Below are 16,302 nucleotides of genomic sequence, written 5' to 3'. Positions count from 1 at the left end.
CTGGACATTTTATCAGAGGCACTTTTACTGTGGTTCTGGTTTCTAATTGAAAGAAATCCTCAGGTTTAAAAATAGACATTTAATTAAGTTTGTCAGTGGCAGCCATTGCTAATTGATTTCCATCCTGTACTATCTGGGGCCAAACTGGTAAATGTCCGACCGTTTTGGAAATAAATCCATCTATGTGTGGATTGGATGCATAGGAACTGGAATAGGCTATTCAGCAATATTAAAGCAAAATACTGCTGTTACTGGAAATCTTGAAATAAAAACAGGAAATGACCATAAGACCAGAAGACATATGAACTGGAGTAGGCTGTTTGGTCCCTCAAGCCAGCTATACCATTCAATAGAATCACGGCTGATCCCACATTTCTCACCAGGCCATTATGTCCACAACAGCCACTAATCTCATTTCACCTGGTGATCTTCCCACCCTGACCTCCCCACCATTGTTGTCAAACTCATTTAACCCTAAACCTGCACAGCCTGCTTCTACCTCTTTCCCAAAATCTGTAAACAGGGCATTCAGTGAGACCCATTGTTTCTGCCTGCTTCTTCCCCACAGAACTCATCTTTTCCTACCTCAACTCAATTCCTTCTCCTTTGTCTAGTCTCTTCCCACTTACTTTTGCAATTTTTATGATGCTTTAGAATTTCCAGTTTGCCAGTTCCAGTCACTTCAACTTCGTCATGGGTGTGCAAATCTTTACACGTCCATCTCCCATCAGAATCATCTCAGGGCTCCTCGCTTCTTCCTGTAAAAAAAGGCTTGAACTGTCCCATTCCACTATCACTCTCCTCTGCCTGGCTGAGCTTATCCTCACTTTGAAAAGCTTTTCCTTTAACTTCTTTTACTTTTTTTCAGGTCAGTAGGGTGACCATGGGTACCTGCATGGGCCTCAGTTATGAGGGGCATGGATAGTGTAAATATATAAGATCTTTTTTTCCTGGGGGAGTCTACAACTAGACAGCATAGGGTTAGGGTGATGGGGGAAAGATTTAAAAAGGACCAAAGGGGCGATGTTTTCACAGAAAGGGTGGTGAGTGTGTTAATGAGCAGCCAAAGGGATTAATGGAGGCTGGTACAGTTACAATATTTAAAATGCATCTGGATGGGTATATGAATAAGAAGGGTTTTGAGGGATATGGGCAAGTGCAAATGGGACTGGATTAATTTAGGATATCTGGTTGGCATGGACGGGTTGCACCGATGGGTCTGTTTCTGTGTTGTACATCTCTATGAATCTATGAAAATACCAATGATAATCATTTGGCATTCATTGAAAATGTTAACATCCAAATGCAAATTTAAGTCTGTTTTTTCAACTATTTAATGTAAAGATTATTCTCATTGTTGGGAAGAGTACTGTGATCACAGATGCATTGTTCTGAGTAAAATGATGGAATAAGTTATAGATTTAAGAAATGCTGAAAGATTATCTTAGGTTCAATAAGGGAGGAAAGAAGGATGATTGGATGTAAGTCTCATCTTTCTTTGTGTTCCATATTTCTTGTGATGAAGTGCAGTTTTGAAATAGTGTTTCATGTTTTATAAGGATGGAAGTATGTAAAGACTACATCTTTTTATTTTCTGGAAAATTACTATTTTTCAAATCAAGCGCTCAGGAAGGAATTGTTGCACGTTTGAAAACAAATTGCTGGAACTTATTGTGAGTTGTGTTGACACTATTATTTTGCTATTTTGACACTATTTAGAGGAGATGAGATAAGTGGTCACATTATTGTGGTATGTGTGTGCAGAGAGTGATTCAGCTGGTAACAGGTAGCTGATGGTCTGTACAAATGTGACTGTTTTTGAAGTCAAATGTTATTGGTCTGGTGACAACCCTCTGACTGTGATACAGTGACAGAAGATTACAGTGTGGGAGAAGCCTCTGGACTGCTGTGTCTCTATTTCTCCACAGTAAAAGTACCTGAAGTTTGAAGAAATACATTTTTTTTTCTCCCACCAGTTGATGTAAGCTGTTGTCTTTGACCAGTGACCAAGAGACTTGGTAATTAATGTAGCAACTACCCTGTGACTTCTGTGAAGAAGTGAAATAAGCTGGAGAAGGGCGAAATCAAAAAACAGAAAATCTTGGGAAGCAAAAGGAACAGCTGATCAAGCTTTATGGACTTGTGCTATTGCACTGTATTAGCCCCATTTTCTTTCCATAATACATATGTTTTTCCTAATTGTCTGTGTCTGTCTGTGCGCGTTGGAGATTAAAAGGGGTTAGAGTTTCAGCTAGTTGAGTTTTATGTTGGTAGTGTATTGTTTTACTTATCTGTGGCTAGAACTTACTACTTGGAATATTCAGAGTTCTTGGTAAGTATGGAAGCCTAGTCAGTGCTTTTTGTTAAACCAATTCCATCGGATAGTAAACTGGGGACTTTGTGTACTTTGATGAAACCATTAACTTTTGTGGTGACCCCTGTAGTGGTGGGGCTTGAGAATCAAAATACTCTCCTAAGGGGATTATAATAGCATCAAGATCTAAAACATACAGCAGAACAAAGTTTGAACCAATTTCTCAACACTATCTATTAAAGAGATTCAATACCAGAAAAATACAGACTCAGCTCAACTCTTCAGGGTTTTACTTAACTGACTGCTTATAGTCAGGATTGCAAGGATTGTGAATAAAATTTGATTAATCTTCACCAAGCCTGTTGATCTACATTTCCTCTAACTTATCTAACTGCTGGTTGGAGTTCCAAACTCCTTGCACAGAAACAGCTGATAAACTGGAAGTAAATGTGTTGGCCTGCTAATTGGCATGCATAGATTCTCAGAGCAGCTATGCAATTGTGCAGCTTAGATGGAACATTGCTGGTGACATGAACTTCTCTCAAATCTGAGAACTTAAACTTTCTCAGTTCTAAAAACCTGCTGTTTTCTAAACAAACTCTCCTGATTTGGAAGTTTCATAAATTAAAACCTTCTGCTAATGTGATTAATTAAGTTTCAAAATTAAAAATATTGTTCAATTATTATCTGTAGTTATATTATGAAGTTTAACTAGTTGAACTATAAATTTAATGCAGTACTTATACCTCCCCAGTACCACCTTGAATTATTGCTCCAAACAAGCCTTAAAGTTCAATCATTCATTTTATTAGTGACTCTGGACTTCCATTCTGAGGACTCGTTGACTTTCTTTCCCTGTTTTGTATTACTCCTTTCTCCTAACATGCCTCCAGAGCACACCCAGCAGCTCCATATAAAATCTTGGTCATCAATATCTACTCCTCCAGTCTTCATGATGAAATTAGATCTTTGAAGCTGAATTACTGCTCAGTGAGGTCACTAATAACAGTTAAGGAAGGAGACATGGCAACTTTAAGAACACAAGCAAGATACTTTGGATGCTGGAAAACTAAAACCAAATACTTAGGCAGCATCTGCGGAAAAGAAATAAAACTTATGTTTCAGTGACGTAATCTGAGGGATAAATATTGGTTCAGGCCACTAGGGATAATTCCGCTTCTCTTTTTTAAGTGTCACATGGGACTTTTAATATTGATCTGTGTAGGCAACCAGGGCCTTGATTAAATATCTTGTCTGAGAGCCAAAAACTCTGGGTTCATGTACCATTCCAGGACTTGATGACCAAAGTTAGTATATTGTGGCCAAACAAGTTGAGTATCAAAGTCCTCTATAAACAATCCAAAGGCAGACAGCACAGCAAAAAGTCCTGGTCAACCGTTTGCAGAAAGCAATATCAAACCACTGCAGTACCTTAACAAAAATGCCTATGGACCGACGCAGAAGTCCAAGGTGGCCATCATCCATACAGTGTAATGATACCTGAACAAAGAGGGCACCATGCATCGCCTGTATCGGTCTAGATGGCCAATGCGCAGGCGCAACCCCCCCCCCCCGCCGCCAGTCTGAAAGATGGCGGCCCAGGATGATGTTTATGCGGTTGTCGGGAATATTCCGCGCCGTCTTCGCTCTGCTGATCTCCGCCATCAGTTCTCACAGTTCACTGAGAGTGGTGGCTTCAGCTGTTTTCATTACCGGCACCGGCCCGAAAGGAAGAGGTTGCCGTCCTCGACTGTAGCCAGGGAACCGGAGCTAGGCCGCAGCCCGACCTGCTGCTGTGTGGTTCGGCTGCCAGCTGATCGAGCCTCCAGCTTTCAGCTGATGTACGACGGCTGTCAATGGCTGGATAGGGCCGGAGACAGTCTGCAGAGCCGCTGCTTCATCCGTATTGTCCGACCGGCGGAGATTGCAGGTGAGGGTTGGGGGGGGGGGAAATGGGGAAGGGGATGAGTGGTAGAGGAGGGAGGGGGAAAGTAAGGTAATAGAGATTTTATAGTACGGAAAAAAAGGTTCTTGGGCCCGTCGTGTCCGCGTTGGTCACCTAAATACTTCTTAAATGTCATAAGTATTCCTGCGACCCTTTCTGGCAAGTGAATTCCTCAAAGTCCCTTTAAATTTCCTGTTGCTTTTGTCTTAAAACTGTACATTACTAACAGCATATGCTCTTTTGTTGTCTAACTGATGGCAAATGGTTTGGAGGAATATGGGCCGGGTGCTGGCAGGTGGGACTAGATTGGGTTGGGATATCTGGTCGGCACCGAGATGTTGGACCGAAAGATCTGTTTCAGTACTGTACGTTTCTATGACTCTATAAAAACCAAAATACAGTGGATGCTAGTAATCTGAAACAGACACAGAATGCTGGAGAAACTCAGCAGGTCTAGCCCTCCCAAAATGTAGCTTCTCTCAATTTGCTGAATTAAATTCCATTTGCTGTTGTTCAGCCCACCTGCCCAGCTTGTCTATATTGTCCTTTACTCTAAGGCTTTCAACCTCACTATTTGTCTCACCATCAGTTTTTGTGTTATTTGTTAACTTGCTGATCATACTTCCTATATTCATGTCCACATCATTTATGTATTCTGCAAACAGCTTTCTGCTGTTAAGCCTGTTTTGAATCCAATTTTCAATTTTCCCTTTATACCACAGACTGCTTTGCTAGTTGCCATGAGAAATCTTGTCAAAAGCCTGACTAAAATCCACGCAGACAACATAGCTCACTACCCTCATCTACATATGTAGTCACCTCCATTAAAAAAAAGGAAACTTGTTCAACATGCTCTCCCTCTAACAAAGCCTAGCTGCCCATCTTTGCTTGATTCATGCCTCTCCAAGCAGAGATTCATTCTGTAAAATTTCAGAATATGGCATTTTTCCAACAGTTTCCCCACTACTGTTCCAAAACTGGATAACTTTCCTGAAATGCCATGGGATGCTTTGCTATTTAAAATAAACTATTCATCACAAGTTAGCTTGGATGGCTAAACTTTAAACCTCCAGACCTGCCTAGATGAACAGATCACTGCTACTATAAAGTATCATGAGTCTGAAAAACACTTTGTAGGTTTGAAGCAGCACCTGTCTAAATGTATTACAGTGGCATTTGGCAGTTTTGTAGAATCATAGATTCCCTATAGTGCAGCTAAAGGCCATTCAGCCCATCATGGCTGCACCCACCCTCCAAAGAGTATCCCACCTAGACCATGTCTCTGGGGATTTTAGTATGTACAAATATTTGGGCTTTGCTGTTCTGTATGGGAAGAGGCCTACGTTCATTACTGCTTATCTTCAACAGATTCTCACCTCTTCTCATACAAAACCAGAAAGGAACTTCGGAATCGAAGAGCTCTAAGTGAGACTTTCACACCTGAGGACTTGTCCAGATTGCCAGAGTTAAACCCCCCAACGCTGATGCCCAATGGGAATGTGGGAACGCCACTGAGAGTTTTCCTAGAATTGATCCAAGCATGCCGTTTGCCACCCCGCATTATCACCAAGCTTGATCTGAAATTTCCCAAGACCACCTCAAAAAGGCGTTATGGTAATGTTCCTTTTAAGTACCAGGACTCTGCTTCCTTCAAGTGTATGGAGGCAATATGTACAGCTGCAGGAGAAAACCTACAGAGAGATGTCTGTGCTCCTGTGCAGCAAACAGGAAAGAAGCAACACGGAACTGGACACAGGAAGTCTTTCCAGACAGGAGATGAGGAGGAGGCAGAGGAGTCTCATTCTGATGAAGTAAGTAACGTTTTCTTGGTGCTTTGCTTTGGTGTGAAGAAAGGTCATGGATAGACATGGATATTTGAGGTAGCCCCATCACCACTCTTGTCCTCTTTAGGCATCATGGTAAGCTGGGTGCTCCAAGGATTGGAACTTGAGCCTGAATTAGGATGAATGGGTAGTCAAGGATAGCTCCAGGCGCTGGTTCTTAGTTTGTGCTCTCTGAACAGTTTTGCGTAGTGAATTGTATAAATGCAAGTAGTATTTGTGGCTGGTCACTGAGCTTTGTGTTTTTCTCAGGACAATGATACATGCGAGGAATGGGAAAGACACGAAGCACTCTACGAGGATGTTACGACTCAGGAGAGGATGAAGGAACGACTCTATGAGGAAGAGATTGAACTCAAGTGGGAGAAGGGAGGGTCGGGACTGGTGTTTTACACTGATGCTCAATATTGGCAGGAGGAGAAAGGAGGTAGGTTGTAATGTGAGGACTTTTAGGGTTGGAATAGACACGGAATGGTTGATCCACTAGTTGATGTGCAGGTGTCAGTGGTTTATTTTTGCTGCTTTCTTTCAGATTTTGACGAGGAGACTGCAGATGACTGGGACGTCGATATGAGTGTCTACTATGATAAAGGTCAGTTTGGATGAATGGGTTCTTTATGAATTTTGATGATGTGCCTTTGGAATTTGATTCTTATAATCCTTTTCAAATGCAACAAAATGGTGAAGTATTATGGTAGACCATCATGAATGCAAGTTACTGGTTTTACCTGTCTAATGACTGTTGCTATAATGCAGAGAATGGAAAAAAGTTACTTCTCAAATTTTGAACAGGTGGCGGAGATAAAGATTCACAGGATTATGTGCAGATGAGGCTAGAACAACGGCAAAGAGAGGGTGTGGAGATTGTCTCGGTGCAGTCCCCACGTATTGGAGGTTTTGAACGATATACTAAGGTGAGCGTGTTTCCTTGTTTAGCTTTCCCTCCAAATAGTTTATAACAATACATTTAGCAGAACCATCAATTTGTGTTTAAACAGTCAGCTTCATTCAGAGCCTTCCAGCAAACTTAAATAATAATCTAGTCCCTACCGCCCATTATGTGAATCGGAGAATAAGCAACTATTGTTGTACGTATTTCAAAGTTGAACTGTTTACACAGTTGACAAACTGTGTAGACTTGCACAAAAGAGAAATGCTTTTGATGCCTGAAATCTGAAATAAAAGCATTTCAGAATTGTTCTGATGGAAGGGTCCTGTTCTTGGGTGTTAACTCTGTTTCTCTCCCCACAGATGCTGTCAGACCAACTGAGTATTTTCGGCATTTTTTTCTTTGTTATGCAGCGATTTACTCTGTGTCATTGCTACTGCAATTATACAGGAAACATTTGCATTTATAACATACTTTTGCATCTATGGGATTAGCCACAGTGCCTCCTAGAAATAGGAGTGAACTATTTAGCTCCTCCAATCTTTTAATTCTCTCAACAAATGAACTACTTTTGTAGTAACCAAGCCAATTGCACATATGGTCCATGGCGGCAAATTAAATGATCAGCCCATTTTCCCATTTTGCATGTTGTATTGACATTGGTTGAAAGAAAAATGTTGGCTACGACACCGATAACTCCGAGATTCTCTGTGGAAAAATTACCTAAGATTTTGTGTCCCCTGAACAAACATCGAGATACTTTATTGACAATACCTCCAACAATGTACCTCCAATAATTCTGTGGTGCTTTTGACTCAATAATGGGTTTCCCTCTCATATACTGAAGTTTATACATCATTGCCTTGAGCTGCTAAACAAGATCTTTGTGATTAATGACATGGGGGTGCCGTTGTTAGACTGAGAGGATAAAGGTAGAAATCACACAGCACCACGTCCAATATGTAATTGCCAGAATTAATATGTAATTCCCAGAAGTACAAATTAGTGAATCAAAACCTGCATCCCCATTCTAATTTATTAAAGACTTAACATCAGTCTCCGTTTGTTCAATACATTGCATCAGTTCGATGACACTTTGATCTTTTACCATAAATTCTGCTCCACCAGTTACCTGATGAAGGAGCCGCGCTCCAAAAGCTTGTACTTTCAAATAAACCTATTGGACTATAACCTGTTGTGTGATTTGTTTTTTAACTTTGTGAATTAAGGTTGCAATGAAATGTGGTTAGGGTCAATGTCACAGCATTAGTTAATTTTGCAGATCAGTAAGTCTTCACAGGCATGTAGTTAGAATTGTTTCTTGTGCTGCATTGGGAATGGAATATTGTAACTTGGTCTGATGAGCTATTGCTCACTGTTCAGACAGTTTCTTTTTGGATAACAGAACATAGAACAGTATAGCACAGGAACATTTCACCATGTCTATGCTGACCGTGGTGCCATTCTAATGTTGATTACTGCATTTTCTGATTCTTACCCAGGGAATTGGCAGGAAGGTGATGGAAAAGCAGGGGTGGAGAGATGGGCAAGGTCTTGGTTCCAGTAATTCTGGTCTGGCTGATGCTCTGGACAATGATGGTCAGAACCCCAAGTGTAAACGAGGATTTGGGTAAGTGACACAAATGGCTCCTTAGTGACTGCGTTATAAAGAGTCTTCCACATGTAAATGTCTTTACTACACAGAAGTCTCAACTGGTAACAGGCTGTTGCTCATGATGCTCTGTTTACAAGAAAAGTTGTGTTGAATTATTGAGAGCTTTGTACTGAGAATTTTTCAATGATTCTGCATGGAATGTTAAAACTGGGAACTGTGTATTCCTGAAACTGCAGTCAAATTGGAGAACTGTGATGAAAAAGTATTTTCTAGTTCACAAGTCTATACTTTGGAACTCATGTTCCTAATAGTGTCAAATACCACATTTTGTGTGTGTTGGTGGGGGGATTGGGGTCATCAGGAGGTCACTGAAGTAAATGATGTGCATTTATATCATGCTACTACGTGAAACTGCATTTTGTGTTCAATTCTCTGGGTAAGACTTAAAAATCACATCCTTCTGCTTCCGAGGCCACCTCTTGAGCCAAACTGATACTAATATGTCATGACAGAGTTTTGGTTTATTGTCTAGATGTTGCATAAATCTGAATCCTACTACCATCAATTGGACGAGAAGAGCTTCAAGTTGGTTGTGACTTACTTGAATTATCCTTGCTGACATTGTTTTGTTAATATGTGACACTCTGCAGATATCACGGAGAAAGAATCCAGAACTACCAACCAGCACGCAAAGCACGTCAACAAACCAAGCACTTGATTTCAACTGTGTACGACCAGCCTGAGGAAATAGACCAGGGTGACACTCTGCTCCGTAGACAGCCGGTGATCAGCATGAAGTACAGAATGGATGTGCAGTTTGTCAAAGGGTCAGAGCTAAGCACCTACACTCTTTTACGCCAATAATAACATTCTCCTGTTGTTGGTATATTCTTAGTGGAGTCTGGTACTTCTGTGAAATACAGTGTTAGTCTTGATACCTCTGTGCCTTGGCACTGACAATGCAACAAGGTGTAATATTCACAGGTGCAAACCATGGTCCAGGTTCCCCAACCCCATCTAACATTGACCACACATCAGCATACAACCTGGAACAATCATACAGTAAACATGATCTCTAAGCAACTGAGGGACTGGATGAAGTTCTAGCAAAATGATCAGTGGAAGAACAGTAACAACTCTTGGTATTTATATGCCTTTGCTCTAGTGGAAAGATATCTCAACCATGCTTCCCAGAATCATTATCAGAAAATTATTGTCTTCATGTTAAAGGAGCACTTGGGCAAGCTGAAAAGCTTGGAGAGGAGATGCACAAAAGGCTACGATGGAAGGCATGACGAGATTTGAACAGAAGGTTGAAAATTATAATTCACAGGTATCATAGAACATAGAAAGTTACAGTGCAGTACAGGCCATTTGGCCCTTGATGTTGTGCTGACCTGCGAAATTAATCTGATGCCAATCTAACTACACTGTTCCATTATTATCCATACATATGTCCAATGCCCATTTAAATGTCCTTAATGTCGGCTAGTCTACTACTGTTGCAGGCAGGCCGTTCCATGCTCCTACCACTCTCTGAATAAAGAAATTACCTCTATGTCCTAAATCTATGTCCCCTCATGTTAGCCTTCACCATCCGAGGAAAAAAGCTCTCGCTGTCCAGTCTATCTAACTCTCTGATTATCTTATACGTCTTGATTAAGTCACTCCTTGACCACCTTGTCCCCAACAAAAACAGCCTCCGTTCCCTCAGCCTTTCCCCTTAAGACCTTCCTTCTGTACCAGGCAACATCCTAGTAAATCTCCTCTGAACCCTTTCCAAAGCTTCCACATCTTTCCTATAATGTGGTGACCAGAACTGCACGCAATACCCCAGGTGCCTTGTAGAACTGAAGTATGACTTTGTGGCTCCGAAACTCAATACCCCTACCAATAAACACCAACACCCCCTATGCCTTTTTAACGACCCTATCGACCTGAGTGGCAACTTTCAGGGATTTATGCACCTGGACACCAAGGTCTCTCTGTTCATCTTCACTGCCAAGAATTTTACCATTAGCCCAGTACTTTGCATACCTGTTACTTCTTTTGAAGTGAACTACCTCACACTTTTCCGCATTAAACTCCACTTGTCACTTCTTAACCCAGTTCTGCATCTTATCTATGTCCCTCTGTAACCCACAACATCCTTCCGCACTATCCACAACTCTGCCTGCCTTAGTGTCAACTGCAAATTTACTAACCCATCCTTCTACGCTTACCTCCAGATCATATATAAAAATGACAAACAGCAATGGCCCCAAAACAGATCCTTGCAGCACATCGCTGATAACTGAGCTCCAGGATGAACATTTCCCATCAACCATCACCCTGTCTTCTTTCAGCTAGCCAATTTCTGATCCAAACTGCTAAATCACCTTCAATCCCAAGACTTATTTTATACAATAGCCTACCATGTGGAACCTTATCAAATGCCTTTACTGAAGTCCATATACACCACATCAACCTTCATCCACCTGTTTTGTCACCTTCTCATAGAACTCAATAAAGTTAGTGAGGCATGACCTACCCTTCACAAAATTGTGTTGACTATCCCTAATTAAATTATTCCTTTTCAGATGATTATAAATCCTATCTCTTATAACCTTTTCCAACACCTTACCCACAACTGAGGTAAGGCTCACTGGCCTATAATTACCAGGGTTGGCCCGACTCCCCTTCTTAAACAAAGGAACATGTTATCCTTCAGTCTTCTGGCACTACTCCTGTTGGTGATGATGACATAAAGATCAAAGCCACAGGCTCTGCAATCTGCTCCCTGGCTTCCCAGAGTAAAAAAGGATAAAACCCATCTGGTCCTGGGGTCTCATCTATTTTCAGATTTTCCAAAATTGCAAAAACCTCCTCTTTGCCAACCTCAACCCCATCTAACCTTGTCACCTGTATCTCTGTATTGTCACTAACATTGCCCTTTTCCAATGTGAATACTGACAAAAAGTATTCATTAAGCGCTTCCCCTATGTCCTCAGAGTCTACACACAACTTTCCACTACTATCTTTGATTGGCCCTAGTCATTCTTTTATTCCTGATATACCTATAGAAGCCTGAAGGTTTTCTTTGATCCTATCTGCCAACAACTTCTCATGTTTCCTCCTGGCTCTCCTTAGCCCTATCTTTAGATATTTTCTGGCTAACTTATAACTCTCAAGCCCTCTAACTGACCTTTCACGCCTCATCTTCTCATAAGCCTTCCTCTTCCCCTTGACAACAGCTTCAACTTCTTTAGTAAACCATGGCTCTCTCTCTTGATAACTACCTCCCTGCCTGATATGTATATAGTTATCAAGGACCTGTAGTAGCTGTTCCGTGAATAAGCTCCACGTTTCAAGAGTGTCCATCCCTTGCTGTTTCCTTCCCCATCCTATGCATTCTAAATTTTGCCTGAGTGTAACACCTCCCCCCACCCCCGCCTCGTTATACCTCTTTCCCTGCAGTATATACCTTCAAATCTAACACCTGGCTGGGATCATTCACCAGTAGTAAATCCAATATGGTCTCACCCCATGTTGGTCTGTCTACATACTGTGTCAGAAAACTCCTGCACATGTTGAACAAAATCTCACCTATCTACACTATTTGAACTATAATGTTCCCTGTCAATACTGGGGAAATTAAATCCCCCATAACAACTACCCTGTTCCTCTCACTCCTTTCGAGAATCATCTTTGCTATCCTTTCCTCTACATCCCTGGAATAATTTGGAGGCCTATAGAAAATTTCTAAGAGTGACCTCTCCTTTCCTGTTTCTACTCTCTGCCCAAACTACCTCAGTGGATGAGTCCTCAAACATTATCTCAGCTGCTGATTAGCAAGCCACACCCCCTCCTCTTTTACCATCTTCTGTGTTCTTGCTGAAACATTTAAATCCCGGAATCTACAACAACCATTCCTGTCCCTTCTCGAGCCATATCTCCAAAGTGGCCACAACATCAACATCCCAGGTACCAGCCCCTGCTGCAAGTTCACCCACCTTATTCCAGATGCTGCTGGCATTGAAGTACACACATTTCAAACCAACATCCTGATTGTTGGTGTCTTCTCGGAACCTTGTAAAACTCTCCCTGACCTCTCTACCCTCAATCTCCTGTACACTGGAATAACATTTCAGGTTCCCATTCCCCTGCTGCATTAGTTTAAACCCCCCCCCCCCACCGCGAAGAGCATTAGCAAAGCCCCGATATTGGTACCCCTCTGGTTCAGGTGAAGACCATCCTGTTTGTAGAAGTTTCACCTTCCCCAAAAACAGCTCCAATTATCTAAGAATCCAAAACCCACCCTCCTGTACCAGCCATGTGTTCAACTCTGCTCTCTCCCTGTTCCTTCACTAGCATATAGCACGGGCAACAAATCAGAGATAACAACTCTATTTGTTCTGGCTCTAAGCTTCCACCCTAGCTCCCTGAATTTCTGCCTTAGATCCCCACCTTCTTCCTCCCTATGTCATTGGTGTCTATGTGGACCACAACTTGGGGCTGCTCCCCCTCCCCCTCAAGGATTCCGAAAACATGATCAGAGTCATCACGAACCCTGGCACCTGGGAGGTAACACACCAATCATGAATCTCTCTCATTCCCACAAAACCACCTATCTGTCCTCCTAACTATGCAGTTCCCAATGACTAAAGCTCTGCTCCTCTTCCCCCTTCCCCTCTGAGCAAGAGACAGACTCTGCACCAAAAATCTGTGCTCCGTTGCTTACCCCTAGTAAATTGTAACCCTCCACAGTATCCAAAACGGTATACTTGTTGTTGAGGGGAACCACCACAGGAGATCCCTGCACTGCCTGCTGGTTCCCTTCTTACCCCTGAGGGTAACCCATCTACCTTCTTCATGTGGCTGTGGAGTAACTACCTAACTATAACTCCCTTCACCTCCTGAATGATCCGAAGTTCATCCAGCTCCAGCTCCAGTTCCCTAACATGGTTCTCAAGGAGCTGGGGTTGGGTGCGCTTGCCACAAATGAAGTCAGTAGAGACACCAGAGGTGATCCTGCAGGAGGAACATTCAACTGCCCTCACCTCCATTCCTGCTATTCTAAAGTCCCAAACAGACTGCTGGAAAAAAAAATTGAAACACAAAAGAAAACATTTGTCACCTTACCAACCGACGCACAGAGCTTTTTTTTTGGTTAGAGGAGGAGAATGGTGGAAGACACTTCCCGAATAGTGTTTCGAGTAAAGCAACCGACCAAATCTATGACCTCGGGACGTCTATGTCCAGGAACTGAAGAAAAATCAGAACTGAAAGAAATTGAAACCGTATACTCGCGTATCCCGACAGGCTCTGCTGTATCCTGGAGACCTCGGGACCTCTCTGACTGCATCCAGGTGTCAGGGACAAGGACATAAACTCCATTCCCTTATTCTATTCAGAATAAAGTCTGCTTTCTACATGTTTTCCACTGCATCTGTGGGTCAGAAGATAGTTATGGATGGGACAAGACTTTCAGCTCATCTAAATTTATCCTAAAGTTCCCAATGTTTCTGGAGTTTTGCCTCCATATGTCTATCTGGATTGATTCCAAGTGGCTAACATTCTTTAGCTGAAGGAGAAGAATTTTCTGACATCTGAACCTGTACCACCATCCAATTTCCATACTGAAAATATTTTAGGTTCACATTTTCAATGCTTTTAACAACCTATGCACATGTACGTAATCACCCTGCACAAGTCCCATTTCCAGACTGATTGATTAGCCCAAGTCTCACCAGTTGTTCCTCATAATACACTATGACACTGAAGTTCAGCCTTCCCAACATGGTGTCCAAAATGTCTTATGTCTTTACAAACACATCTGTACTCAGTAGCAGGAGAACATCTATCCAGAGTCCTGGGTAGTTCAACGTTCCACAGACATTGTTTATTGTTACTCTGCTCTAGTTTGACATGTTGACTTCACAAAGCTATTCTGCTTTATTCTGAGCTGATGTATCAACATTCATGGATGCTGTATGACTTTTGTTTCCTTCCTAAATCTGCATTTTGTCATGTTTGCCTGCATTAAGTTCCAATTCTCTACAATCATTGAATGACACATCACAGAAGATGACCACTTGAGCTATGAAGTATGTGCCAGCAATTTGGTATTGCTTTCCCCCAATCCCCTTTCTTTTTCCCCTTCAAGTATTTTACCAATTCACTTTTGAAAGTTACTAATTAATCCGTTCCACCTCACTTTCAAGCACTAAATTTCACATCACAGCTTGCTGATTAAAAACGTTTCCTCATCGTTCCGCCCAATTAAGTATTGCAATTAACCATCCTGTAATTTGAGTTGCATCTACCGATTTATCACTCCCCAGTTTGAAATTTAACAAAGACAAATCTAACCACTTTGTACTGAATTTCTGAATGTTTCTGCATTTGTGCACAGTCACTGTATATTTGGTGATTTTGGTACATGGAACCCTTAATCTCTCTATTCATTTAGTTCCTAGCTTCTTGTCATTTTTTAAAAAAATCTAATCTTTCTTTCCTCGCTCCTAGGTTCAAAGCAAGTGATTTCATGCTTCCTACATTAATAGGACAGATGAATTTTGATGTTCCTTTGCAATATTCCCTATTTATTGTCACCTAAATTGGTATTATCCTCAAACTTAAAATTTGCAGCTTTCTCTAAATTTTCATCTTCATTTAAAAAGTGAAAAATTGTGACCTAGCATCATGTGGTCATGTTGGGTTGCTGAGGAATAGTATTCCAAACATAGAATATGTTTGTCTCAAAGCTAACATGATTCAGGCTATTCTGGAAATGAATAAGAAATAATACAAATAAACTAAGAAGTTATTACTATTTTTAGCCTACTATCTGTCATGAGCAAGTTACTAAAATCTTTAGAAAGTGACCGAACAAATGAAGAAACAAACTAATCACAAACCTATGCTGTTCTCTCAGGTGGGTATGTCATGCATAATTAACATAGTTGAATTTTTGAGTATGTAATTAAGGTGGTAGATCAGGAAATATCCCAGCAGAAGAAACTTTAGAACCCCATGTCATGAAAAATATTGTAGTTAGGAATTTTATACAAAAGTTCGTATGTACTCGACATTAAAACATTACAGATTCTGGAAATCTGAAATAGAAACACATGCTGGAAATGCTCAGCAAACCATTCTGATGACGAGTCATCATCAACTGTTTTTCTTACAATGCTACCTCACATGCTGAGTGTTTATACTGTTTTCTGTTACAAATGAAAATTTTGATCATTCAATTTCAGGAAAAGTATGTCGAATAAAATATTCTTATAATATTTTTTAAATAAATGTATTCTGCCACTCCTGTCAAGTGTTGTGTATTCATTCCAATTTGTAACTTGGTGAATTGTTGCAAACTCTATTACTCTACTGATTAATGTCACTTCTCTCAATTCAACATGAAAATATGACATAGGTGTAATCCCCAGTCACTGCACAATGAACCTAAAACACAAATTAACTGAAAACTGCATTCACTCTTGTGCAATATACAGACCAATAGAATTCTTGGAAAATACTAAATATTTTTCAATAGAAGTAAAGCTAATCAACCTCCAATTCTATTTTGTGATGTGAAGGAAATTATATTTTGATAATTTGATATTATTTGACATAGACTAATCATTACAAATGAAATCATGAAGTTGAATGTTCTGCTCATGTTGGGGTCTCGAGTTGTTGGGATGATCTGTTGAT

The 16,302-nt window shown here is 41.0% G+C and overlaps 1 protein-coding gene across 1 annotated transcript; it reads left to right on the top strand.

The window, feature by feature from the left end:
* The first annotated feature begins 3,901 nt into the window (after positions 1-3,901).
* Positions 3,902-15,802, top strand: gpatch3 (G patch domain containing 3). The gene is made up of 7 exons (XM_060847422.1): positions 3,902-4,244; positions 5,628-6,070; positions 6,353-6,527; positions 6,633-6,692; positions 6,893-7,014; positions 8,492-8,619; positions 9,255-15,802. The coding sequence occupies exons 1-7, from the start codon at positions 3,905-3,907 to the stop codon at positions 9,466-9,468; spliced, it is 1,482 nt and encodes a 493-aa protein (XP_060703405.1). The 5' UTR covers positions 3,902-3,904; the 3' UTR covers positions 9,469-15,802.
* The last annotated feature ends 500 nt before the right edge of the window (positions 15,803-16,302 follow it).

This window comes from Hemiscyllium ocellatum, chromosome 30, assembly GCF_020745735.1.
Source record: "Hemiscyllium ocellatum isolate sHemOce1 chromosome 30, sHemOce1.pat.X.cur, whole genome shotgun sequence".
Lineage (NCBI taxonomy): Eukaryota > Metazoa > Chordata > Chondrichthyes > Orectolobiformes > Hemiscylliidae > Hemiscyllium > Hemiscyllium ocellatum.
This window is presented reverse-complemented; position numbering and strand designations above follow the sequence as displayed.

Bases quoted from the DNA above. Each gene is read 5' to 3' on its own strand.
- gpatch3 (XM_060847422.1), top strand. From the start codon at position 3,905: ATGGCGGCCCAGGATGATGTTTATGCGGTTGTCGGGAATATTCCGCGC. The intron at 4,245-5,627 runs GTGAGGGTTGGG...TATCTTCAACAG, and splicing joins CCGACCGGCGGAGATTGCAG to ATTCTCACCTCTTCTCATAC. The intron at 6,071-6,352 runs GTAAGTAACGTT...TGTTTTTCTCAG, and splicing joins AGGAGTCTCATTCTGATGAA to GACAATGATACATGCGAGGA.